General features: G+C 41.8%; 1 protein-coding gene across 5 annotated transcripts in view; it reads left to right on the top strand.

Annotated features, from left to right (window-relative positions):
* Positions 1 to 25,513, top strand: part of LOC118400991 (ankyrin repeat domain-containing protein 27-like) — a 34,942-nt gene that overhangs the window by 3,766 nt on the left and 5,663 nt on the right. For 4 of the 5 annotated variants that reach the window (XM_035798069.2, XM_035798066.2, XM_035798065.2 and 1 more), the window contains exons 2-19: positions 3,136 to 3,258; positions 11,901 to 12,011; positions 12,443 to 12,599; positions 12,728 to 12,882; positions 15,928 to 15,987; positions 16,864 to 16,917; positions 17,054 to 17,119; positions 17,219 to 17,295; positions 17,619 to 17,740; positions 19,271 to 19,349; positions 19,548 to 19,686; positions 20,484 to 20,576; positions 21,221 to 21,345; positions 21,847 to 21,929; positions 22,128 to 22,243; positions 22,435 to 22,527; positions 22,937 to 23,134; positions 24,897 to 24,953. In XM_035798069.2, coding sequence (XP_035653962.1) covers positions 3,157 to 3,258; positions 11,901 to 12,011; positions 12,443 to 12,599; positions 12,728 to 12,882; positions 15,928 to 15,987; positions 16,864 to 16,917; positions 17,054 to 17,119; positions 17,219 to 17,295; positions 17,619 to 17,740; positions 19,271 to 19,349; positions 19,548 to 19,686; positions 20,484 to 20,576; positions 21,221 to 21,345; positions 21,847 to 21,929; positions 22,128 to 22,243; positions 22,435 to 22,527; positions 22,937 to 23,134; positions 24,897 to 24,953 — 1,887 coding nt within the window. In that variant the 5' untranslated portion in view covers positions 3,136 to 3,156. The remainder of the gene's footprint in view (positions 1 to 3,135; positions 3,259 to 11,900; positions 12,012 to 12,442; positions 12,600 to 12,727; positions 12,883 to 15,927; positions 15,988 to 16,863; positions 16,918 to 17,053; positions 17,120 to 17,218; positions 17,296 to 17,618; positions 17,741 to 19,270; positions 19,350 to 19,547; positions 19,687 to 20,483; positions 20,577 to 21,220; positions 21,346 to 21,846; positions 21,930 to 22,127; positions 22,244 to 22,434; positions 22,528 to 22,936; positions 23,135 to 24,896; positions 24,954 to 25,513) is intronic. The other variant, XM_035798067.2, reaches the window with a different exon arrangement.

Genomic DNA, 25,513 nt, shown 5'->3' with positions numbered 1-25,513 from the left:
ATTGTTGGAAATTGTCTTTAAAACTGCAACATTTTCTCTCCGCCAACAAGATGGTTGTCAAGTGGGGATTTGTTACTACGCCGATAAATTACATGATCCATTTTGTCACCTAGGACATCTGTGACCAGACCTTCTCAAATACTACTTGAGTACCCCTGATGCAGACAAGACAATGCACACAAAATAGACCTAGCTTATTATATACAATATGTTGTTTATGCACAACCATGTCGTCTACAAAGCTACCATCTGCACTAATAGCTGGGACAAAGCAGAGACCAACCAGACAAGACAATCTCCTCTCTCCTATTAGGCCGATTCAACCAGTAATGAGACTGACCTCGAAAGAAAAGTCACACCTCACTGTTATTTTTAAACATTTCATTTAACCAGGCAAGTCAGTTTAGAACAAATTATGATTTATGTTGACGGCCTACCGGGCAGAACAACAGATTTTTTTTTTACCTTGTCAGTTTGGGGATTCGATCCAGCAACCTTTCTGTTACTGGCCCAACGCTCAAAGCACTAGGCTACCTGCCGCCCCCCAACAGCCTGTTAGTTAGATCATTCCCGTGTGTCTTTGTGGGCGACTGACTGCTTCATTGAAATGTGATGTCTGTTGCAAGGTCTCCCAAGCATGTCATACAGAGACAAACGCCCCACGTTGGGGGATCATGCAATTATGTGGTGAACCAACTTTAAGTAATTTAATTTCCCGAAAACGTTAACAAGCTCAGCTGAGAGGCAGCTGGCTGGCGAGGTGAAAAGTGACCCTGGAGAGAGAGAGAGACAATCTTCCTGTTGTTCCTGCTGTGGTTTAAGATTCCTCAGGAAAGAGGAGCGCGAGCTTCTGGACCTAGCTGCTCCCGTCTTTGCTTCTTTGTCCTCTTCAAGTAGAGTAGGCCTAAGCCTTTGACCAAGCCAGAGCAGCCCATAGGGCAGGAGCAGGATCTCCTGTTTCTGTAGCTTGAGGAAGCTTGATGGACACACACCACATTTTAATTGTTGCTAGGGTGCCAGTGAAAAAATGTTAGCTAGTCAGATTAGTTTCTGGTTCACAATGATTTATTTTTTCAAACAGCAATGGGTATGCAAACCAGGTTTTCAAAAAGTTTGAGGTCTTGGTTGAATCTTCGGGTTGCGCAGTTCAGTCATCGTGCACTGTTTGAATCAACATTTCTAAAGGCTTTCCCAAAATACCTTCCCAATTAACTGTTGACTGCAAAGTAGGTCTACCTGTCAGAATGAAATCATGATTTGTATCAATTGCGGGGCATTTGTTTAGCAAACTATGCCATCACATGTAGCCTACACTGTACATTGTGCAGTACAAACAACGGTCTCTTGCTAGGTGCGTAATTGAATTAAAGGTCAACTAAAGACCTCAAAATTGGTCTCCTAATGTGGTTTAAGAATTGTTGTGGACTGAGAGCAACAAGTGAACTCGGAAATCTGGAAAAACAAAACACGGGCCCTACTGTGCTACTGACTGTTCAAAATCGCTAAATATTGTGCAAAAGTTTTATTTTTTTTGTTCTCCAAATAATCACTTTAAATATCATATTGTCAAGTTAAAATGTAATTGTTTGTGCATGGAGGGTAGATCATTATAGGACAATTTAAAGGTAACATCCGCTTTCCCTGGCCTTTATTCTTTTGAATGCGTGCCAGTAGCTTTCAGTTGGCACTGGACCGGTGTGCCACTTGCAAATTTACCTGGAATGTCAAGCCTTGCAGGGGCATGCTAATTTAAAAGTTGGCTAGTCATTATTAGTCTGGTTCTGTATGGATTGCAGGTACATTGTGGGAGACAAGTTGGGTCACTAAACATTTGTGCAACCAAATCACATGCCGGTGCCATCAACACTAGTCTGTCCTCTTGGCAGAGACTATTGATATTGAAACCCCTCTTAGCCAACCAGCAGTTTAGTCCTAACCTACTTCATGTCAACAACTCTAATATGTGACAGACCGGCTTGGTTCAGTCTTATGTAGTGAAATTTGAAATTGTTTTTTTTTTTTACATTGGATGAAAGTAGAGACTCAGAGCTAGACAATGGTATATCATACACTACAGTTGAGGAACAATGGGAAAGTAATTCTGCTTTGAAAGTTGACAAACTTGTAACCTCACTTTTGAGAAAATGGCCCTTGAATGTTTTGGTAAACCTACTGGAGAGCTCTTCATTGTCGACACCCATTCAGCATAGTTCACGCCAAGTTAATGGCGAGCTAATTACAGAAAATAGCTTACAATTGTGAGTGTGACAAAATAAAAGCAGGGCATTCTACCTGAGGATTTTAGAACTTGGACACTCTCTCATTGGCCTAACGTGATATCCTAATTTGACTTTGGTCCAGGCCATGTTCATCACATTACCGTCTCGGGTAGATTTTATTTAATATAGTTTGCGTCTAAGTTTATTTGTCACATGCACATAATACAGAAGATGTAGTGAACATGTTTTCCCTTTCCTTTCCCTTAGTTTGAAGATGTAATCCAGAGACGGGTGTTTTCTACAACAGCCTATGTGTTCTCTTTTTGACAATTTGCCATCAAACGGCAGCATTTTCTCCATCTCCTCAGCTATCATACTTTAATTCCACTGATTTCAAAAGTTGGTCCCCCAGAAAGTGGAGAGCAACACTCAGCCAGTTCTACTACGTGATATTTTTCAAAAAAGCTGTGTTAGAAAGGATTACCTACACATACTGACCAGCTCACGTTATAGACAAAAGCTTGCTACTTGGCAGACCAATCATCTCTCGGCATATCTCAGCCAATCATGGCATGGCTAGCGGGAAGGTTCCAGCCTTTTTCCGGGGCTAAACCAACTAGGCTTGTATTTTAACAATTGTATTTGTATTTATAGATGACATGTTTGATATTAAGGCGCATGAAAGTTCACATGTTCCAGAAGACTTTTCTGACGAAAAATCCATTTTGATAAAAATAAAAACGTTTACGTTCAAATGGCTCTCCTATGAAGTAGTGACACGTGACATACGCCTAGTTTCCTGAAACGAGTCCCTTTTGGAGCAACATGAATGCATGTTTTGTCAGCTGAATTTCCTGGTATCGAACCCTTCCCTCCCACCACATATTTACTGTAAACTGTCCTCTCTTCCTCCCAGGAGCCAGAGATCCAGTTCCTTATGGCTCTGTATGATGAGAACCTCCAGAACAACCCTTTTTATCTGGCGCTGGAGAAGCAGCGTCCTGACCTGTGCAGCAGAGTGGCAGAGCTCCATGGCATCGTGAGTGACTGACAGCTATGGCTGTGGGGCTACATATAGTGCTCAGCCTTTTACATTATGTACAGTTGGCTCCAAAATTACTGGCATCCCTGACTGGCAATGCACAAACAATACTTAAAAAAAAATATAGAAACAATATAATTATAGAAACTCAAAATACCAACATGTGAGAAATACTGTACTTTATTAATGTTTCAATGGAACCCACCAAAATCATAAAATGATTTAATACAAAATCAATTTAACCAAAATCAAGGTTTCATAATTATTGGCACTCCTCATTTAGTACTTAGTGCAACCACCTCTGGCAAGGATAACAGCACGGTCTTTTCCTGTAATGTTTGACAAGGTTAAGGAACACATTTGGAGGGATTTTGGACTATTCCTCTATGCAGATCCTTTCAAGAGCCTTCACATTCTTGGGTTTGCGCTTATCAACTGCCCTCTTCAACTCAGCCCACAGGTTTTTGATTGGATTGAGGTCCAGCGACTGAGATGGCCATGGCAGAACATTGATGTTGTTGTCACAGAACCATTTCTGTGTGGATCTTGAGGTATGTTTTGGGTCATTGTCTTGTTGGAAAGTCCACCTACGGCCAAGTTCCAGCCTTCTGGCAGAGGCAACCAGATTGTCAGCTAAAATTGCCTGATACTTGGTAGAGTTCATTATGCCATCAATCTTAGCCAGTGCCCCTGGACCTCTGGAATTAAAATAGCCCCAAAACATCCCTGACCCCCCCTCCATATTTCACCATGAGTATGAGGTGCCTCTCCTTGTATGCATCTCTGTTTCGACGCCAAACATGCCGATGCTGTATCTGACAAATCTTCAAGTCGTAATTTAAATGACGTTTAGCAAACTCCAAGCTCTTGTGTCTTGGGGTCAGAAAGAGCTTTCTTCTGGCAACCCTTCCAAAGAGCCTGTGCTTTTTGAAACCTGGTGACCCCAAGACGCCACCAAGGCCAGCAATTCTTTCACAGTGATTCTTTGCTATTTTGTTGCTTCTCTCACCATCCTCCTCCCTATCCTGGGGGGCAAAATGTATTTGCGTCCTCTACCCGTGAGGTTTTCAACTGTTCCATATCTTTTGAATTTTTTTATAATTGCCCTGACAGTGCTCAGTGGTATATTCAATCGTTTGTGGATCTTGTAGCCATTTCCAGATTTATGAAGGTCTATGACCATCTGTCTCTTTTTAACTGCTAGTTCTGTTGTTTTCTTCATGGTGTTGGATGACAGAGGGATATTGCATATGTGTGTTACCTCATTTTTATACCCTAGTGAAACAGGAAGTGATGTAATGGCTCAATATAGTTCCTTAAGTCTTAGATGAACTTAAATAAGTGGAATTTAATTCCTGGTATCATTTTGCTAGATGTTATTTACAATCATCTTTAAGAGTGCCATTAATTGTGAAACCTTGATTTGGAGGACAGATTTTTAATTAAATCAATAAATTCTTTTGGTTGGTTCCATTGAAACATTAAAGTACAGTATTTCTCACATGTTGGCATTGAGTTGATCTCCATAATTAGATTGTTTCTATTTTTGCCAGGGGTGCCAGTAATTTTGGAGCCCACTGTATGTATTAGGGACTAGGCTCAGTAGAATAGTAGCTTGTTCAGGCAAGCAGTGGTGGAGTGGAGCCCCACCAACATCTAGGAAATGTGCATGCAATTCTGTTATTTCACGTCACAACAATATATCATATCAGTAAATAATAAAATTTTATTTAAAACATTTGATTGACCTAATAAAGCATATGTGGTCGCTTTCCCATTGTTGGTTTGGTACATTTTGGTTGAATAAGGCAGCTCCAAAATGCAGCCGTTTCAGCCTCACTCTGTGCTTTCTGTGGTGGAGGGACAGACAGAAAATGAATTACAGAGCGTAGATGTCATTGATTTTTCTGTGGTTGCGTGTGATTGTCTCAGCACCTGCTGGGTGAGCTAGCCAGCAAAAGTCCATCTTCGGTGTGTCATTGATTATTCGGCATGACCGCTTTAATTAGGGATGATTTCAAGTTTTCATAACAATCGGTAATCTGCCTTTTTGGATGCCGATTACATTGCAATCCACGAGGAGACTGTGGCACGCTGACCACCTGTTACCCGAGTGCAGCATCAAAAGGACCTTGTGGCTGCAAGGGCCAAGGTATGATGCTAGCTAGCATTAAACTGATCTTATAAAAAAACAATCAATCTTCACATAAGCACTAATTAACTACACATGGTTGATATTACTAGGTTAACTAGCTTGTCCTGCGTTGCATATAATCAAAGCGTTGCCTGTTAATTATAAATTACATACATAAATTCAAGTTCTTGTGTCTTTGATTAAGGTCTTTGATTGGGCTGTCAACATCATAGCTGGCTAGTTGTTTACTGTTGTTAGGTTCCAATTCTCAGAGTGAAAAACTCAATGGACACTGAAAGTTGAACCAAGTTTAATTATTCCCAGAGGGTCACCCCCCTCCTCCTCATCACTAATCCATGGCTCTCTCCCCTTATCAATGCCTGCCACATGTGATTGCTTCCCTGCACTCAATATTTCAATAGGATACCTGATATAATGTAAACGTTATACATTACCCTCTCACCCTCAGTGACATGAATAAACATGAACCCAACATCATGCACTGTTAGCACATCTTCAAGCTAGGTAGTGTAGCTCGCTGAAACATGTCGACTAGCTTAGCTATCTCCTAGCAAATAATTGTCAAATTTAGCGTTATGAAGGAAATCTAGAGAAACTCTTGGTTGGGCCGTATACTGTATTTTGAAATATCATCAGTAGGAGTTTCCAATACAATTTTAGTGTTGGTTATACATTTTAATATTGGTACTTAAAACATTTTTAAAAAGCTTTTATAGATACCTGCAGTCAATTTGTGCACTAGGTAATAGATAAAGCAGATTATGTTCATAATTTTGCCAGTTAATAAGAAATAATCTATGCTTACTAGTTTCCCAAAACAGCTGTTTGAGCCAGTCATGTGTGTTTGTTTACAAATAAGCACAAAGAGCAACTTAAGTGAGGTGATCAAGTTACAGTTGTATGAAATTCACTACTAATGTTTGCCAGCTATACAGCACCAGTCAACAGTTTGGACATGCCTACTCATTATTTTTCACTATTTTCTACATTGTAGAATAATAGTGAAGACATCAAAACTATGAAATACCACACATGGAATCATGTGTTAAACAAATCAAAATATTTGAGATTCTTCAAAGTAGCTACCCTTTGCCTTGACAGCTTTGCACACTCTTGGCATTCTCTCAACCAGTTTCATGAGGAATGCTTTTCCAACAATCTTGAAGTAGTTCCCACATATACTGAGCACTTGTTGGCTGCTTTTCCTTCACTCTGCTATCCAACTCATCCCAAACTATCTCAATTGGATTGAGGTCGGTTGATTGTGGAGGCCAGGTCATCTGATGAAGCACTCCGTCACTGTCCTTCTTGGTCAAATAACCCGTACACAGCCTGGAGGTGTGTTGGGTCGTTGTCCTGTAGAAAAACAAACGATAGTCCCACTAAGCGCAAACCAGATGGGATGGTATATTGCTGCAGAATGCTGTGGTAGCCATGCTGGTTAAGTGTTGTGGTTTTAGATGTGTTTTAATGTTTTATGTACACACTTTATTTGAATATTTATAAAATGCATATTGTTATATTTGGTAGCACTTATTTATTTTCCCTTGACTCCAACCCCATTCGATGCGTTGGAATGGGTATGGCTAGGTCTACATAAAGGTGCAATTTATTAATTTTTTTACTCTGACGAAGGCTGTGAGGCTGATACGTAAAGCTTGTTGAAGGGCAGTGATACTATCGAGCAGTGTGTGGGTTTATTTTTTTTCCCCCCATACTATAAAATAATGCCACGGAATTCTAAGCAAATCTTGTCTGCTAAATTAACTAGTGTATCCCACAGCCATATGATATCTTTTTTCATACTATAAAATAATGCCACAAATGTTTTTAAATGTAGATGTTCCAAAGGTCTGTGGGTGCCATAGAAACCAGGAGATGATAAATGTGTTTTGTTAATTAACCTCTTGCTCCTACCTGACACGCAGGCGTCCCATCTGGAAATGCAAATGTGCTACGCTAAATGCTAATAGTACTAGTTAAAACTCAAACGTTCATTAAAATACACATGCAGGGTATTGAATTAAAGCTACACTCGTTGTGAATCCAGGCAACAAGTCAGATTTTTAAAATGCTTTTCGGCGAAAGCATGAGAAGCTATTATCTGATAGCATGTAACACCCCAAAAGACCCGCAGGGGACGTAAACAAAATAATTAGCATAGTCGTCGCTACACAAACCGCACAAATAAAATATAAAACATTCATTACCTTTGACCATCTTCTTTGTTGGCACTCCTAGATGTCCCATAATCACTATTGGGTCTTTTTTTCGATTAAATCGGTCCATATATAGCCTAGATATCGATCTATGAAGACTGTGTGATAAACGGGAAAAAAATAGCGTCTTGTAACGTCATTTTTTTAAAATTAAAAAAGTCGACGATAAACTTTCACAAAACACTTCGAAATACTTTTGTAATGCAACTTTAGGTATTAGTACACGTTAATAAGTGACCAAATTGATCACACGGCGATGTATATTCTTTAGCTGTCCGTCTGGAAATAATGTCCGGGTAAATCTCAACCAAAATATCCGGTCGGAGATCTGAAGAAATGGCTTGTCTCTTCTTCTTCAAAGCCTAGGCAAATGACAAGACTGTTGACATCGTGTGGAAGCTGTAGGTATTGCAACCTCAGCCCCATTTATTGTGGTTCGCCTTTATCAATGGGTTGAAGTGGCGGATGGATATATTTCCATTTTCAGTGATCAGATTTTCCTGCGCTTTTCGATGAAACGCACATTCTGTTATAGTCACAGCCGTGATTTTTATCCACACATAATAATCATATGCATATACTATATTCCTGGCATGAGCAGCAGGGCGCTGAAATGTTGCGCGATTTTTAACAGAATGTTCGAAAAAGTAGGGGGTAGGAGTAACAGGTTAACCGGTCAATTACCGTGAGACGGGCAGTTATTTGCTTGACAATCTCCGGCTGACAATGTTATGATCGCCACAGCCCTATCTACTGCTCAGATTCTTTTAAATCATGACTTAAAAAAACACAATCCTTTGGAACATTAACCTGTTAAAAACAGTTCTGTCGCAAGGAGGGTTGTAAAGTAGGCTAATATGCCCAATACATTATCACTGCAGATTGGCTGTGCTTGAATTGCCCTGCCAATGTTCTTTTCAGACCATTTTGAAATGTTAGGTATATGATCACACGTATAATAGATCATTTGTTGTATTACTTTTGAGGCACAGCTGAGTGAGCATAATAATTAGCTTTTTATTTTACTGGACCGATGGCCTGCATCTGATGTTCAGTTTGAGGGGCGGGAGAGAACAGCGGTGAGGCTGCCTCACCTGTCTCACCGTCCCTCCACTGTCCCTCCCTCCACTGAGAAATGAGGACACAGTCTTCCAGCTGATGGTGAATCTCAAGTAAAAAAGAGACTAAATGCATTTTATGGCTTATAACTTATATATCAGACCGCATACCACAGGTATGGTTTATAATAGCAATAAGTCACCTCGGGGTTTGTGATATATGACCAATACACCACGGCTAAGGGCTATGTCCAGGCACTCCGCATTGTATCGTACTTAACAGCCCTCAGCTGTGGTATATTGGCCATGTACAACACCCTCTCTGGCCTTATTGCTTAAATATACTGTGTCTGTAAAATGTATATAGTATTGACGTGACTTGTGATGACTGTTATCTAACGTATCAACTAACTATGTTTAATTGTTACCAGATTTAATTAATCATATCACCATTAGGTGTACTACTCCCTTCACAGAACAGCGCAAAATGTCTCTAACCAGAATAGAATAAAATCAAATGTAAAAAGGGCTATATAAATACATCAGCTGATATCTCAAAGTGCTGTACAGAAACTCAGCCTAAAACCCCAAACAGCAAGCAATGCAGGTGTAGAAGCACGGTGGCTAGGAAAAACTCCCTAGAAAGGACAAAACCTAGAGAGAAACCAGGCTGAGGGGTGGCCAGTCCTCTTCTGGCTGTCCTCTTCTGGCAATGCCGGGTGGAGATTATAACAGAACATTAAATAGTACCCGCAAAACACCAGTCTCAACAGTGAAGAGGCAACTCTGGGATGCTGGCCTTCTAGGCAGAGTTCCCCTGTCCAGTGTCTGTGTTTTGACCATCTTAATCTTCTTTTTATTGGCCATTCTGAGATTAGGCTTTTTCTTTGCAACTCTGTCTAGATGGCCAGTGTCCTGGAGTCGCCTCTTCACTGTTGACATTGAGACTGGTGTTGTACGGGGACTATTTAATGAAGCTGCCAGTTGAGGACTTATGAGGTGTCTGTTTCTCAAACTAGACACTCTAATGTACTTGTCCTCTCTAGTGGACTGACAAGATATGATGGCTTGTTGCACATATGGAAGAGGAGGTGTGGAAAATAGAGAGGGGGGAAAGGGACATTTATCATACATTTGGTAACAACGCTCACAGTAACCATATACCTTACACACAAGTTGCCACCCGTTTGGGTAAGAAATGCAATGTATTTATGTGTAGATGGCTTTGTATGTAGTCTCTGAAACCAATCAATATGGGGAATGGCTCGATTAGTGGACAACCAGAGCCTTACACCCGAGGTCACAATGTCCTTCTTCATAGTGGTCTTGTGTTCAAATAGAACAGATCTTCAGATGCACCAATGGTTGTCTGAGATGGGATTCTTTTCCCTTCCCACCTTGTGTCTTTAGTCAAAGTTCTAGGACCACTTTTACATGCCCAGCTGCAGACTGGCAATGCTAAGGTCTAGTCTTTATCTTCACCTTGTGTGGAGTTTCCAGTTTCTAACCATTTCAACGTGTGGACCACGCTCTCACATCTTTTAGCTCACTCTTCACATTTGCTAGTCTGCATGTTAATTCTTAGCGAGTCCTTTTAAGCACTCTAGCCGAAAAGTGCGGTTCCATCACACTGACACGCTCTTCTGACATCATTCGGTGTGTGGCTTAGTTTTCATGTCCTTTGCACATTAACTATGTTCTCGTTAGGAATGTGATTTCAGTTTTCTATCTTAACAAAAAAAATGTAATTCTTCATATTTCCTACACAATGTAAAGGATGTAAATTTGAAGAGCTTTCACACTGTATGTCAAGTTACAGTATTTGTGTTATACTGTTTTTAATGACATCACAAAATGAAAAACAATTTGACATGATTATTCTTTAGATCCCCACTGACAATTCCTATCTTAGAAATATTGTTCCAATATTCACCTTTTGACATTCAGGGTTTTTGGTTTCTCAGCTGCATAAGATTTACGTGGGAGAGCGGGGGGTCTGGCTATTTGCCAAGCTGATCGGAGGCCTTGGAGTCATGACAGTAAGGAAGCTGAAGCCTAACCGTTGTTGTTGATTAGTTTACTCCAATTATGGGAGGGGTGGTAGGGTTAGGGGAAAATAATAAAAGGAAAATATTTATATTTTTTTTGTGAAAAAATAACAGTGCCTTCCTGGCACTATGGCTGCTGAATCAGGTGCATCTACCCCCAATAGAACAAAACGAATAAAGATCATTGGAGTGCAAGGCTTTATAATTATTATTTTTACAGAGATGTTTGGTGATTGACTAGGAATGCCTTGGAGATCAACCAATTGATTGTAATCGACGGGTTGGTGACCACTGGCCTAGGCCTATACGTTCTTTCCCAGACTCATGAATGGAACGTTTTGAGCGTAGCATAAGGTAACCAGTCCATCCAGTATGCATAATAAGATGGTACACACTCAAAGGTGATTACTAGAATGAATTTAATTTGGGAGTATAGGCCAGACTAATTATGTACCAAAAGACAATGTTTTTCTGCCATAAGGTAGGCTATGTATTGTTTAACGCCTCAATCATTATTTTAATTCTTGGGCTAATATAGACCTATGCATAAGCTCTAAAATGCAAAGTAAAAACAGGCACAAACGTCCCAAATTCTCCCAATAGCCAGGTGCAAGGGGAGAGAAAATGACCAAGCTGCATCTTTCAGTCAAACATAAGTTAAAACTAATGCAATTTTCACTAGTCTGTAATAACCTAATCATATTTTACCAGTTCGCCAACAAGCATAGGCCTGTGAAAACTAGGCTACATCGACAAAATACTGTGGTGACTTTGAGAGAACTTTGAGTTGATTTAAATTGCAACAAATACAACATGAAACCGTTAGATGAATGTGTATATTTCTCCATTTACAGTGTTTGAATCATGTCAGATTTTTTCCCTCTGGTATTAAATGCTTTAAAAGAGAAGCAAAGAGTTCGTGCTGACACTACGGTCATGGGTATTGGATTGCATGTGGGCACTGGGCAGTAGGCCATATCATAAAGAAATCAAGGCTACTTCCTGGGGCGAAGTAGCAATGTCACAGTAAGATCAGATGCTTTTTATTGTAGAAACTTTACCAATGAAACCATTGATAAATCCATTCTTAGTCACGAGAGACATGTTTTTTTAAATTTGATTTAAAACCTTGATGATGGTCATATTACTGTGCCCCCAGGTTTTGGTGCCGTGCCGTGGAAGTCTAACCCTTGGGGCGTACACAGCAGCCCAGTTTGAAACCTACGTTTTACAGCCCTCTGGAGAGGGATATCAGACTGTAGATGGGAAGGTAAGTTCCATCAGACCAGTACCACGGCATATGGAAATGCCACAGTATCAATCCAGACTGTATCACACCCGGCAGTGATTGGGAGTACCATAGGGCGGCACACAATTGGCCCAGTGTCGGCCGGGGTAGGCCGTCATTGTAAATAAGAATTTGTTCTTAACTGACTTGCCTAGTTATATAAAGGTCAAATTTAAAAAAGTATTAGCCATCTCTTGATTCTACAGTTGTTAAACTGAGAAATTGTATACAAGTGTACTATTGTCCTCTATTCCTCTATTTTAACATGGTAAAATATGTGTTGAATCATTGGTTTACTACACCAAAACATCAGACTATTTCATATTCTCTGGCCTAACTGTATATCTTTGGTTGATTCTACTCTGCTATAACGGAGGTTATTGGGGTCTGCTCCTCCTCTTCCTCTCTGATAGGAACTGACCATCCAGGACAGCCAGGTCAGACTGGGCGCAGGGTTCCAGGCCCCTGCCAATGTGCCCATCCTGTTTGAGGAGACTTTTTACAATGAGAAGGAGCAGAGCTACAGCATCCTCTGTATCGCCAGGCCCATCGACACAGACCAAAGCCCAGGTACCGCTCTCCTCCAGAAGCTGTGAAAGTCTATTTAAGTGGGTGTGCGATTTTAGTTGATGTTGAACCAGATACAAACAGCCTACAGCCACCATCTCACTCTCGCCTTTCTTGTCTCCCTCTCTCAGTGGAGGTGACCCCCAGCCCAGGCCTGTACTGTCTGAAGAATGTGGAGGATGTCCGGGAGTTTCTGGGCCGCCATGCGGAGAAACTGGACAAGTTCATAAGCAGCTTCTGCCATTCCTTTAAAGAGCAGGAAAGGAAGGGACTGCGACACCACATCGTAAGCACCGTGCCTAATCCTGATGGACACTACTAGCTCACTGCTAGCTAGCTAGCAATTTCACAAGGGTCGAGTAAAACCATTTCCACACATGATAACCTACACTGAGTGTACAAAACATAAGGAACGCCTGCTTTTTCCATGACGTAGACTGACCAGGTGATAGCTATGATCTCTTGCTGATGTGACCTGTTAAATCCACTCCAAGCATTGTATATGAAGGGGAGGAGAATGATTCTAGAATGATTTTTAAGCCTTGAGACATGGATTGTGGATGTGTGCCATTCAGAGGGGGAATGGGTGAGACGAAATATTGAAGTGCCTTTGAATGGGCTATTGTAGTAGGTGTCAGGCGTGCCCGTTCGTGTCAAGAACTGCAACGCTGCTGGGGTTTACACGCTTAACAGTTTCTCGTGTGTATCAAGAATGGTCCACCACACACAAGACATCCAGCCAACTTGACACAACAACTATGGGAAGCATTTGAGTCAGTATGGGCCAGCACCCCTGTGGAACGCTTTCGACACCTTATAGTATCCATACCCGACGAATTGAGAGGAAAAAGGGGGTGTAACTCAATATTAGGGAGGTGTTCCTAAAGTTTTGTACACTATATATACTGAAATACATAGCTAGTGCACTCATTTCTAATGTGATAGATACTATACTATTAATACACATTGTACTGTATAAGACAGAGTAGCATAGTCCGAACCAAAGTTATTGGAATCCTTGAGAAAGCTGAGCAAAAAATACTGTGTAAAATAAGTGCAAAAACTGAGCTCAATTGTATGCTCCAAAAATTGGGAAATGATTTACTGGGTAAAGTTCATGCTGCTGTTGACCTTTAACAAGGGCCCCAGGATGCAAAACCCACCACTGGTGTGCTTGGCCAAAGAGCTCAATTTTCATGTCATCTGACCATAGCACCGGTTCCAATCCAAGTGCCAATACCATTTAAGCAAACTCCAGGCGTTTACATTTGTTGGATGATATGAAAGTAGAGCTCTTAGTCCACGCACACCAGTAGTGTTTTGCATCGGGAAAAAATATACGTATACAGAAAAGAACCCTATAAAGGTGGTGGATCTTTGATGTTCTGGGGCTATTTCCCTTCCACTGGTCCTGTAGCCCTTTGGAACTTTATAGTAGAACTTTACCCAGTACCAGGACATTTTAGCCCAAAACATGGTTGCCTCTGCAAGGAGGCTAAAATTTGGCCGCAAGTGGATCTTCCAGCAAGACAATATAACTGCAAGCACAAATCAAAATCTACAAATAAATGGTTTGACCACAAAATCAACATTTTGCAACAGATAGCATAGTCTCAGGACTTGAACCGCATTGAAAATCTGTGGTTTGAATTGAAGAAGGCAGTCCATAAGTGCAGATGAAGGATATCAACAATCTGGAACAATTCTATATAAAGGAAGGATCTAAGATTACTCCCAATGTGTTCTCAAATCAAATTATATTAGTCACATGCGCGGAGTACAACCGGTGTAGACCTTACAGTGAAATGCTTACTTACGAGCCCCTAACCAACAGTGCAGTTTCAAAAAATACGAACAAGAGATAAAAGTAACAAGTAATTAAAGAGCAGCAGTAAAAAATAAAGACTATATACAGAGGGGTGCCAGTACAGCATCAATGTGCGGGGGCACCGGTTAGTTGAGGTTGTATGTACATGTAGGTAGAGTTATTTAAAGTGACTATGCATAGTTGACAACTGAGAGTGGCAGTGGTGTGGAGGTGGCAATGTGAATAGTCTGGGTAGCCATTTGACTAGATGTTCAGGAGTCTTATGGCTTGGGGGTAGAAGCTGTTTAGAAGCCTCTTGGACCTAGACTTGACGCTCCGCTTCCCGCTTGCCGTGTGGTAGCAGAGAGAACAGTCTATGACTAGGGTGGCTGGAGTCTTTGACAATTCTTAGGGAATAGGTTTTGTCGTGCCCGCTTCACAACTGTCGTGGTGTGCTTGGACCATGTTAGTTTGTTGGTGATGTGGACACCAAGGAACTTGAAGCTTTCAACCTGCTCCACTGCAGCCCCATCAATGAGAATGGGGGTGTGCTCGGGCCTCTGTTTCCTGTAGTCCACAATCACCCTCTTTGTCTTGATCACGTTGAGGGAGAGGTTGTTGTCCTGGCACCATACAGCCAGGTCTCTGAGCTCCTCCCTATAGGCTGTCTCGTTGTTGTCTGTGATCAGGCCTACCACTGTTGTGTCATCGGCAAATTTAATGATGGTGTTAGAGTTGTGCCTGGCCGTGCAGTCATGAGTGAACAGGGAGTACAGGAGGGGGCTGAGCACGCACCCCTGAGGGGCCCCTGTGTTGAGGATCAGCATGGCGGTTGTGTTGGTTCCTACCCTTACCACCTGGGGGCGGCCCGTCAGGAAGTCCAGGCTCCAGTTGCAGAGGGAGGTATATTGTCCCAGGGTCCTTAGCTTATTGATGAGCTTTGAGAGTACTATGGTGTTGAACGCTGAGCTGTAGTCAATGAATAGCATTGGCCAAGGGTTTCTGGGATGATGGTGTTGATGTGAGCCATGACCAGCCTTTCAAAGCACATTATGGCTACAGACGTGAGTGCTACGGGTCGGTAGTAATTTAGGCAGGTTACCTTAGTGTTCTTGGGCATAGGCACTATGGTGGTCTGCTTAAAGCATGTTGGTATTACAAACTCGCACAGGGAGAGGTTGCAAATGTCAGTGAAGACATTAAACATTTTAGATAAAGGCTCAGTGGTGTTATCCTCGCAAGGTAAAATATTGAAAACAAGGGTGTCAATAATTTAGACTCCCATTTTTATTTTTTTATTACTTCTTAAACAAAATTGTTTTCTCTGACCAATTGTGTTAGAATAATTACATGTAAAACAAAAATGGGAGCATACAATATAGCTCAATATTTGTATAGTAAAAAAAATTCTGTTTGCTCAGCTTTATCAATGGTGCCAATAATTTTGGACCGGACTCTATGCGATATATAATATTTATTCTGCTGTGACCACTGCTCTAACCTGTGACTGTCCTCTCCCCTCAGGACTCAGTGAATGCCCTTTATACTAAATGTCTTCAGTGCCTGTTGAGAGACTCAAGCCTGGTAAGTACTGTAGGAACATGACTGTTAGATTGTCGGGTTGCCAACTATTTTTCAAGCAAGGTAGCTGTTGGTTGCTCCATTTGTCGCTAAAAGTCATTAGATGAGGTTATGAAGTAATAGTGATGTCATAATGTTATTTTGCACATAAAAAAATAACATACTTATGCTGTCCCTCAGTCTCTCATGCAATGGAAAATTATCCAAAGCATTAATATAATGTTTGAAGGAGAACAAAAAGGAATAAATTAATTTGTATTTTTTTTTAATGTTTTGTTTAAATGTATGGTAGCTAACTTATTTAGAATGCTTATTTTTTTGCATTACAAAAAATATTATTTATGCTAGAGAGCTCTATCATTTTAACAATAAGGAACAATTTAATAAATTAATGTCTCTCTCTGCAGCAGCAGAGAGGGATTCGAGAGGCTAGAGTGGAGAGAGACGTGAGAGAGGTGGGGAAGGTGCACACGTGCAGCAGCAGTTGGTAGAGAGGTAGCAGTGCTCAGAGCAGCACAGCTAGGCTCAGCCAAGTGGGCACACACTCACACAAATAGGGAAGTCACTAAATCAACCAAAAGTTGCTGGGGTAGCCTTGAGTAGTAGCTAAACGTGTTGCTATACTCTTTAACCAATAAAAGTAGCTGGAGGGGTCTGAAAACTCGCTAAATCTAGTGACAAAGTTGCTAAGTCGGCAACACTGCCTATCTACATATCTCGAGTCATGTTCTGTTCAGTAGGTCACACTGTAGCAAAATTTTTTTTAAATGTTTCTTATTGGACAAGTTCAGGTTTTCCATTTCTACGTGCCTACTGGACCACGACCCAGTTGTCTTTCCTGAGATATGAACCAGATTTGTTATACCTCCTGTTTTTCAGAAAGTGCTGGCCAAACAGGAGCTCCAGATGACTCTCCTTAAACAAGCGGTGGAAGTAAGAGAGATTTCTGTCTATTGTGTTGTATTGAACATTTGAAAACTGCCCTACGGAGTAGTTGTGTGACGCTATAATGCTACATGTGTTTTTATGAAATGTTGTCGGTATACATATTTTCTGTTTTATCTTTCAGATGTATATACATCATGGTATCCATGATTTAATCTTTAACTTTGTGGGAACTCTTGAAGCCAGCCAGGTCTGTACAGTATTTGATATTACTGTCAGTCTTTTTATAGCCTCAGAATCACCATGCGGTAAAGGTTAATGTCCATGATAACTATCACTGTTTCAACAGGATTCTGCCTTCAACAAAACCACCAGAGGTCTGCAGGACCTGCAGCAGAAAGAAGTGGGGGTCAAATCTGAATTTAGGTTGGTCGCCTTTATGCTGACAGTCCAAAGTAACCATATACAGTCATCGCATTATACATGCTGGACGAGAAACTTTGCAAGTCTGCATACTACACAAACAAGGGGCCACACCACCATATCGCTCATATACCGCTTCTAATACAAACTGATCATCATATTGAATATGAGACCCTGTTCCGTTGTGTCTATAGACTATAGGAGTATGTTTGCCTGTCTCATCAGTATCAATATCACCTAGCCATTCACTACTATAACCTGTAGTGTGTCCCTGAATCCTACTATAGTATCAATACCCAGTTGTATTTCCCTATTACCAAATACAGTATAAATATACCCCGGGCCAAGAGAGAGCTGAGCCAGTTGAACCACTGCACCTCTCCTCTACACAAGCTGCTCTGCCTCAGAAAGGTGGGACTCGCCATCATGCAGTCCCCCAGCAGCTCAGGTATACCATCTGTCTCTCTCTTGTCTCTCTTGTCTGCATTTCATGTCACATCGGCAGAGGTTTACACAGTGTTGTTGTGTCACAAACAGCACCGTTGACACTGGAACGTAAATGTGCCTTAAAATGGATTCTGGACTGTTTGTTATGGTACTAGAGATGCGGTAAAGAGATCAAATAAACTCAACCATGGGGTTGGCAGGTAGCCTAGTGGTTAGGGCGTTGGGCCAGTCACGTTCCCCGGTGGGCCGTCGTTGTAAATAAGAATTTGTTCTTAAATCACTTGCCTAGTTAAATAAAGGTTTAAAAAAACAAAACAGTGGAAATGCCATGGAAACGTGTGGGGGAAAGATCCCGAATCTCCTCATTGCTCCTCAGCAAAATTAGCCTACATTTAGGCTATTGTTTATATGTATATTTCACACTGTTGAGGTAAAAATCTTGAGTATAATGCGCGTATGGATGTCAACCCCAATACAATTTCAGGTTATTGTCACCAACTGCATTCCAGTTAAAAACGACTGTCTACCACCGCCCATTTCTCCACGCTAGCTATGCTACCAGCTTATAATATGCTACCAGCTTACCGGCTTATAAGAGCATTTAGGAGTCACTTTTTCGAAGCCTGAAAAGCGGCTACTTCGAAATGTTATGCATCGAAACAGCCAATTATATCCAAATCAGACTGTAGTAACCGCATTGAGGGCCTGTTACAATACATAAATCATTACGGATTGCCACTTTTAGATCAGATTTGTTGATTGTGTGCCAATCCACCCCCATGGTCTGTGTTCCACTGACTTCTTTACCACATCTCTGCAAATCTGTAAGGTCATGCTTTGGCCTCTGGAGTCAAATATAATTTGAGCTTTCATCCAGAAAGTTACAGGTAGAAATGTTACATGTGCACAAGTGGCTGATTTACCAATGTTTTATGATGACATTAAGTTACTAGAAGTAGCTTACAAGGCTGGTCATTGTAACCGCCCAGGTCAGGGTGTGTAGGAAAGTTGACTGAACTCTGCACAGTCCCACATAATGTCCTCCATTCCTCAATTTCTGTTCACTCCCTGCCTGGTAATATAATTAACTCTGTACTTACGCATAACAATGTCCTGACTCTTAGGGCCTAATGTGTTTGTCCAGTTTGTTTTGGAAATAAAACCTTGTTGGCCACATAACAACCCTTACCCTGTCTCTGTGGCGTGGTGTGATCCACTCGTAATTTCTGTTGGCCAAACAGCCAATTTACCAATTTGAAGCCTAAACGACAAGAAAAGAGGCAGATTGTCTGTCTCACAGAGGTTAGACAGACTGTGTGGGCATTTCACAGGTAAAGCAACTCTGTAAAGCAACACTCATGTGTTTGTAGGATGAAGCGGTTTTGATGTATTCATTTTAAAGAGCCTTATCTCTCTAGTCTACTGTGTGCCCCCTGCCATAAACCTCAGTCACATTAACAGGTTACAGTTACCGAAGGAACCACCGTAATTAAATTATTCCTTTCATTTCCCTTTTTTCCTTCACATGCAGTGAGCATAGAGGCCGTATGTGCAGACGATCTTCTCTCTGTCATTCTGTACTTACTTGTGAAGACGGAGATCCCCAATTGGTGAGGAAGATGTTCAGCAGAAAACCTTCAACCTACTAATACCACTGACTATGGAATGACTTGATTTACTTCAAGTAAACTAGTTGAATGAATGAATTACTAAAGTGACCTAGTAATTAAACCGAGTCATTGATTGATTCATTAACTAGTAAATAATGTATTAAAAGCCAGTGTTGTGTTTAACTAATACTCTTCCAGGATGGCCAACCTGAGCTACATCAAGAACTTCCATTTCTGTAGCTCTACCAAGGACGAGCTGAGCTACTGGCTGACGTCGTTCGAGGCCGCCGTCGAGTTCATCAGCCAGGGCAACCTCAACCTGAGCCAGGAACGAAAGGTTACAGTACAGTATAGTAGTACTCGCACAGTAAGAACTCACACAGTCATCAACTAGGTCAACTTCCTGAGCCAGAGACAAATGGTGAGCACAACAAAGTACAGTAGCACTCACACAGGGTGGCTCCTTCCTTACGTTACACTACACTGAGTGTACAAAACTTTTAATATTGATTTGCACCCTCCTTTTTTGCCCTCAGAAGAGCCTCAATTGGTCGGGGCATAGACTCTTCACACAGTTGTCAAGTTGGCTGGATGTCATTTGAGTGGTGAACCGTTCTTGATACACACAGGAAACTGTTGAGTGTGAAACCCAGCAGCGTTGCAGTTCTTGACGCAAACTGGTGCGCCTGTTCAAAGGCACTTAAATATTTTGTCTTGCCAATCCACCCTCTAAATGGCACACACACACAATCCATGTCTCAAGGCTTAAAAATCCTTCTTTAACCTGTCTGCTCCCCTTCATATACACTGATTTTGAAGTGGATTTAACAAGTGACATCAATAAGGGATCATAGCTTTCACCTGGATTCACCTGGCCGGTCTGTCATGGAAAGAGCAGGTGTTCTTAATGTTTTTGTTCACTCAGTGTACCTGGACCCTGGCTAGCTTGACTTGGCTCAACGTTGTGAAAATGGCTTTATACACCACCAGCACATATCCTATACAAGCGCTGTTGACTTAGACACACCACTTCATCACTGCAATACCTGTCATAACAGGCCAGCGAACTTGACCGAAATGAGTGAGGAAAAAAGTCCAGTGTGCAGAGTAAGTGACTGTGTCGGTTGTTTGCAGGGCTCAGGGGAACTGAATGACAAGGTGCGTTTCACACAGAAAATAAACCTGCTCTGTCAGAACGATGCTACCCCCATCAACTGTCTGTTTGAGGTGAGAACATGATCAAGGGGGGAGGAAAGCTTTACTCTGTGTTGGGGAGTAGTGAACTACATGTTGTAAATTACTAATTTACAACATTTTGCAGTAGTTTGTTGGTAGTTGAACTCTAATCTAATCTTGGTAATGGTTTCTGTCGTTAATAGCTACATCACTACATGGCAAAATAGTTAACTACACACAGCTTTTTTTGCAAAAATATAAGAAAATATGAGGGCATCAGACCTGTCTAATTCTCACTTGAAACAGTTTTCGTGTTTAGTAGGCTAAATTACACAGTCTGTTAACACCTGACACAGAGTGACCTGTTCTTGCAATTTGTAGTCTGTGATATTTTTCAAAGTGGCTTTAGTTCCTTAAGGGTAGCTTTAGTGTAGCGTTAACTTCTAGTGTGCAGTTATTGGTAGCTTGGTAAACTATGATTTCAGAGTAGCTTCCCCAACACTGACTGGGCATCATGGTCTATTGGCTAGATGGATACCGTACTTCGTTAAACAATTTAATTTGTTCACATGAAAACATTGTTTAACCAACTTTCTTTGGGTTTCAATTATCCGTATGATTTTTTTTCTTTTTTTTAACTGCTGGTTTGTGTGTGTGTGTGTGTGTGTGTGTGTGTGTGTGTGTGTGTCCTGTAGCACATAGCCAACGGTAACGAAGCGGAGGTCAAGCGTGTGTTGAGTGAAAACGAAAGCGATGAGGACGGGGTGAAGATGTGTCACCCCCTTTGCTCCTGTGATCACTGTGAGCTCCGGGTCTCTGGGTGAGCACACGCACGCAATACCACACACAGGTTTGTTATGATGGGGCGGCAGGTAGCCTAGCAATTAGTGTTGGGACAGTAACCGAAAGGTTGCTTGTTCAAATACCCGAGCCAGCAAGGTGGGAAAATCTGCCGTTCTGCCTTTGAGCAAGGCAGTTAACCCCCCCCACAACAACTACTCCCCGGGCGCCGATAACGTGGACTTCGATTAAGGCAGCCCCCCCGCACCTCTGATTCAGAGGAATGTGTAAGACATTTTTCAATTGAATGCATTCAGATGTGCAACTGACTAGATATCCCCTTTCCCCCACCCATCAGGTAAGTCTCAGACACTTCACTTGTCTGTTTTTCTTCACTTCTAGTGGAATCATATTCTCTTTCTGTGTTATTGTCATTAAATGCAGTGGATAGAAACCGAACACGTGATTTATTCTCCTACTTTTGTAATTCCCCTTGAAGTTTCATTTCCCTTTTCTCTATTACTGTGTCTGCTTCTCGCAGAAGACTGAATGACCCGTCCATTGTAACGCCCTTCTCTCGAGACGATAGAGGATACACGCCACTTCATGTCGCTGCTATCTGTGGTAGGTGATGCTAATAAGTGCCTGAGGGTGGCCTATTGATCCACAAACCTTCCTTGGGACTACACATAGACCCTAAAGGCAGGGGGAATCGAAATCCCCGATCCGACACTTTCTGTACTTTTCATCCCCTTCCGTCTGTCTCCCGTTCTCATTCCCCACTGTCTAAATAAAGTAAAAAGCCTGTCTTTGCCATGGCAGGTCAGTCCCTGTTGATCGACCTGCTGGTGTCTAAGGGCGCTCTGGTGAACGCCACAGACTACCACGCCCTCTCACCCCTGCACCTCTCCTGTCAGAAGGGCTACCAGGGAGTCACGGTGAGACGGGATTCTAGCAAGACGGTTATAGCCTGGTTCCAGATATTTTTGTGCTGCCTTACCTACTCCTAAACAGATCTGGAACCAGGCTAAGATGAGCTACACTATCACAGAAACGGTATACAAAAAGGATACTTCTGTTACACAAAACTGTTCAATCTCTCTGACATTTTCCTCTCTCTCCCACCCAGCTGCTGCTCTTGCACTATAAGGCGAACACAGATGCCCAGGACAACAATGGAAACACTCCTCTGCACCTGGCCTGTATGTATGGACATGAAGATGTAAGTCAGTCTGGGGAGCCACTGCAGTGTTAATCTGTCTTTTTAAAGTCACAAGCTGTCATTTCAACAGCTTTTGACTGTGCCAATGTGTTTGGTAATCTGAGGGATAGAGCTGAGGAAGTGCAACCAGTCACAGTACATGGGATAGACACGAGGGTGCTGAGGGGTGGATGGCTCATAATAATGGCATGGATGGAGTGAATAGAGTGGTATCAAATGCATTGAAACCATGTGTTTGCGTTCAATGCCATTCCATTCCAGCCAATACTATGAGCCCGTCCTTTCTGCTGTAAATGAGTACAGGTATATGGAGGATGATGACGACAGCCTCTACTGACAGTGTTGTGCTCTATGGTAGTTCATAAGAGATTGCTTTTAGTCTGACTGTGTTATCCCATCCATGTCCCAGTGTGTTAAGGCTCTGGTGTACTACGACCTGCCCACGTGCTGTCTGAACATCCAGAACGACAAGGGGGACACCCCCCTGCACATCGCGGCCCGCTGGGGCTACGAGGGCATCATTGAGGTTCTGCTGGAGAACGGAGCCAGCACCACCATCTACAACAAGGCCAAGGACTCTCCACTACAGTGTGCTTTGAATTCTAAGGTGAGGAGTGACAACATTTTACCACCTACCCAGATGGGCCCTTTAAATTTTTTTTTTTTTAAATGAAGTATGTGTTTCGGAAAGTTGAAAGCTGAATAGTCGGGGGAGAAGGGCCTTGGTCAGGGAGGTGACCAAGAACTCGATGGTCACTCTGACAGAGCTCCAGAGTTCCTCTGTGGAGATGGGATAAATTTACAGAAGGAAAACCATCTCTGCAGCACTCCACAGTGGCCAGACGGAAGCAAATGACAGCCCGCTTGGAGTTTGCCAAAAGGCACCTAAAGGACTCTGACCCTGAGAAACAAGATTCTTTGTCTGATGAAACCAAGATATAACTTGTTGGTCTGAATGCCAAGTGTCACGTCTGGAGGAAACCTGGCACCATCCCTACGGTGAAGCATGTTTTCCAGGGACTGGGAGACTAGTCAGGATCGAGGGAAAGATGAACGGTGCAAAGTACAGAGATCCTTGATCAAGACCTCAGACTGGGGCAAAGGTTCACCTTCCAACAGGACAACAACCCTAAGCACACAGTCAAGACAACACAGGAGTGGCTTCGGGACAAGTCTCTGAATGTCCAGCCAGAGCCAGGACTTCGACATGATCTAACATCTCAATAGCTGTGCAGCGACGCGCCCAATCCAACCTGACAGAGCTTGAGAGGATCTGCAGAGAAGAATGGGAGAAACTTCCCAAATATAGGTGTGCCAAGCTTGTAGCGTCATACCCAAGAGGCTGTAATCGCTGCCAAATGTGCTTCAACAAAGTACTGAGTAAAGGGTGTCGTGGTAATTTCCTGTATTACTAAATGAGGAGAGCTTACAAACCACACACAAGTCAGTTATATTTTAAACGTAATCCTTAATTATATGAGCTTCACCATAGCCCTTTGACTCTCAGATCAATTCAGTGTCTATAAATGAATTCTGAGAGTGCTTACAAAATAATTCTAGTATCTTTTATAGCCAGGATACACCCCTCAACTCACATGAACCACACATCTCAGAAACTTCACAAAGGGCCTTTTACTTGAGAGCGGAGTATCCCATAGCCAGATAGCATTAGCTATAAATTATCGTTCAGTTTGTTCTCTAAGACGAGGTTCTAATCTCGTTCTTGATACTTCATAGTACCAAAACATTACCTCATCCAATGGCATATATCAATTGTCAACTTTAGATACTCTCATCTCAAATACAACCCAACCCTGGACAAGCTCACTGAGGGGAGGAGTGACTTGTGCACAGACATTGTGGAGCCAAGAGATAATTGGTTCCCCCTTAATCATCCCTTCACATGTTTTAACAGATACATTCACATATGAAGACAAGCCTGACCTCTCCCCTCTCTGGGCCCAAGTGACTTTTCCCTAGAGAAGAAAGGAAAATGCAACCGCTGACAGTATAGTCCAAAAAGAGACATTCTAATGACAAGTATCTCACATAAGCATATTATGAAAGTAAATAAAACATCTTATTTCTCTAACTAATTCTGATTCAGCAAGGGTCTGACTACTTATGTAAATGTAATATTTCCGTTTTTTTTTTTTTTAACTAAGTAAAAAAAAAAAGTTTTGCTTTGTCATTATGGGGTATTGTGTGTAGATTGATGGGGAGGAAAAACAATTGAATCAATTTTAGAATAAGGCTGTAATGTAACAAAATTTATAAAAAGTCTAGGGGTCTGAATACTTTCCCAATGCACTGTATGTGCCCATATGTAAGTAAGTGTGTGTGTGTGTGTACCAATGTCTGTCTTGCAGATTTTGACACTGCTGGAGTTGACACACAACAGTTCTCACAGAAGAGGTGGCAATGATGTAAGTCAAATGTCATCACATAGGAGAAGAGTTGACTCAGAATAGTGGAACTACAGCATTTAATTTGATAAACTAATGGCTCTAACCAGCCAGGCTGTTAAAATACCATTAACCAGAATCCTGTAGGTGTATTGTCCTAAATATTCCAAATAAATCTCTTTACTTGCTCTGCTAGAAGCAGCCTGGGCCCAGTTTCCCAAAAGCATCTGAAGGCTAAGTTCATTGTTAAAACCTTCGTAGGTGCATCGTTAAATCGTCGAGCTGTTCCCCAAAATCGTTGTTAGTGGAGTTTCACTTGAAAACGCTAGATGTTTACTCACTACCTCAGACCACTCGAAGAACAAGCTAAGTGGGTTGTTAGAAAATCTCTGCTAAACTTAGAATCAAGATGTTTCTGTCTCTCTGTAACCGCAGATAACTTCAGAACGAACTTAAGTGGCCAGTGTCTTTGCAATTGCCACAAACAAGCGAATGATACAAAGCTGCTTCAAATACAAACCGAGATCACTGCATTAAAATAATGTAGTATATGCTACATTGGCCTATGTATTTGAATGATA

Source organism: Oncorhynchus keta, chromosome 22 (assembly GCF_023373465.1).
Source record: "Oncorhynchus keta strain PuntledgeMale-10-30-2019 chromosome 22, Oket_V2, whole genome shotgun sequence".
NCBI lineage: Eukaryota > Metazoa > Chordata > Actinopteri > Salmoniformes > Salmonidae > Oncorhynchus > Oncorhynchus keta.
The sequence above is the reverse complement of the archived record's forward strand: the minus strand, read 5'-3'. Positions and strand labels throughout refer to the sequence as shown.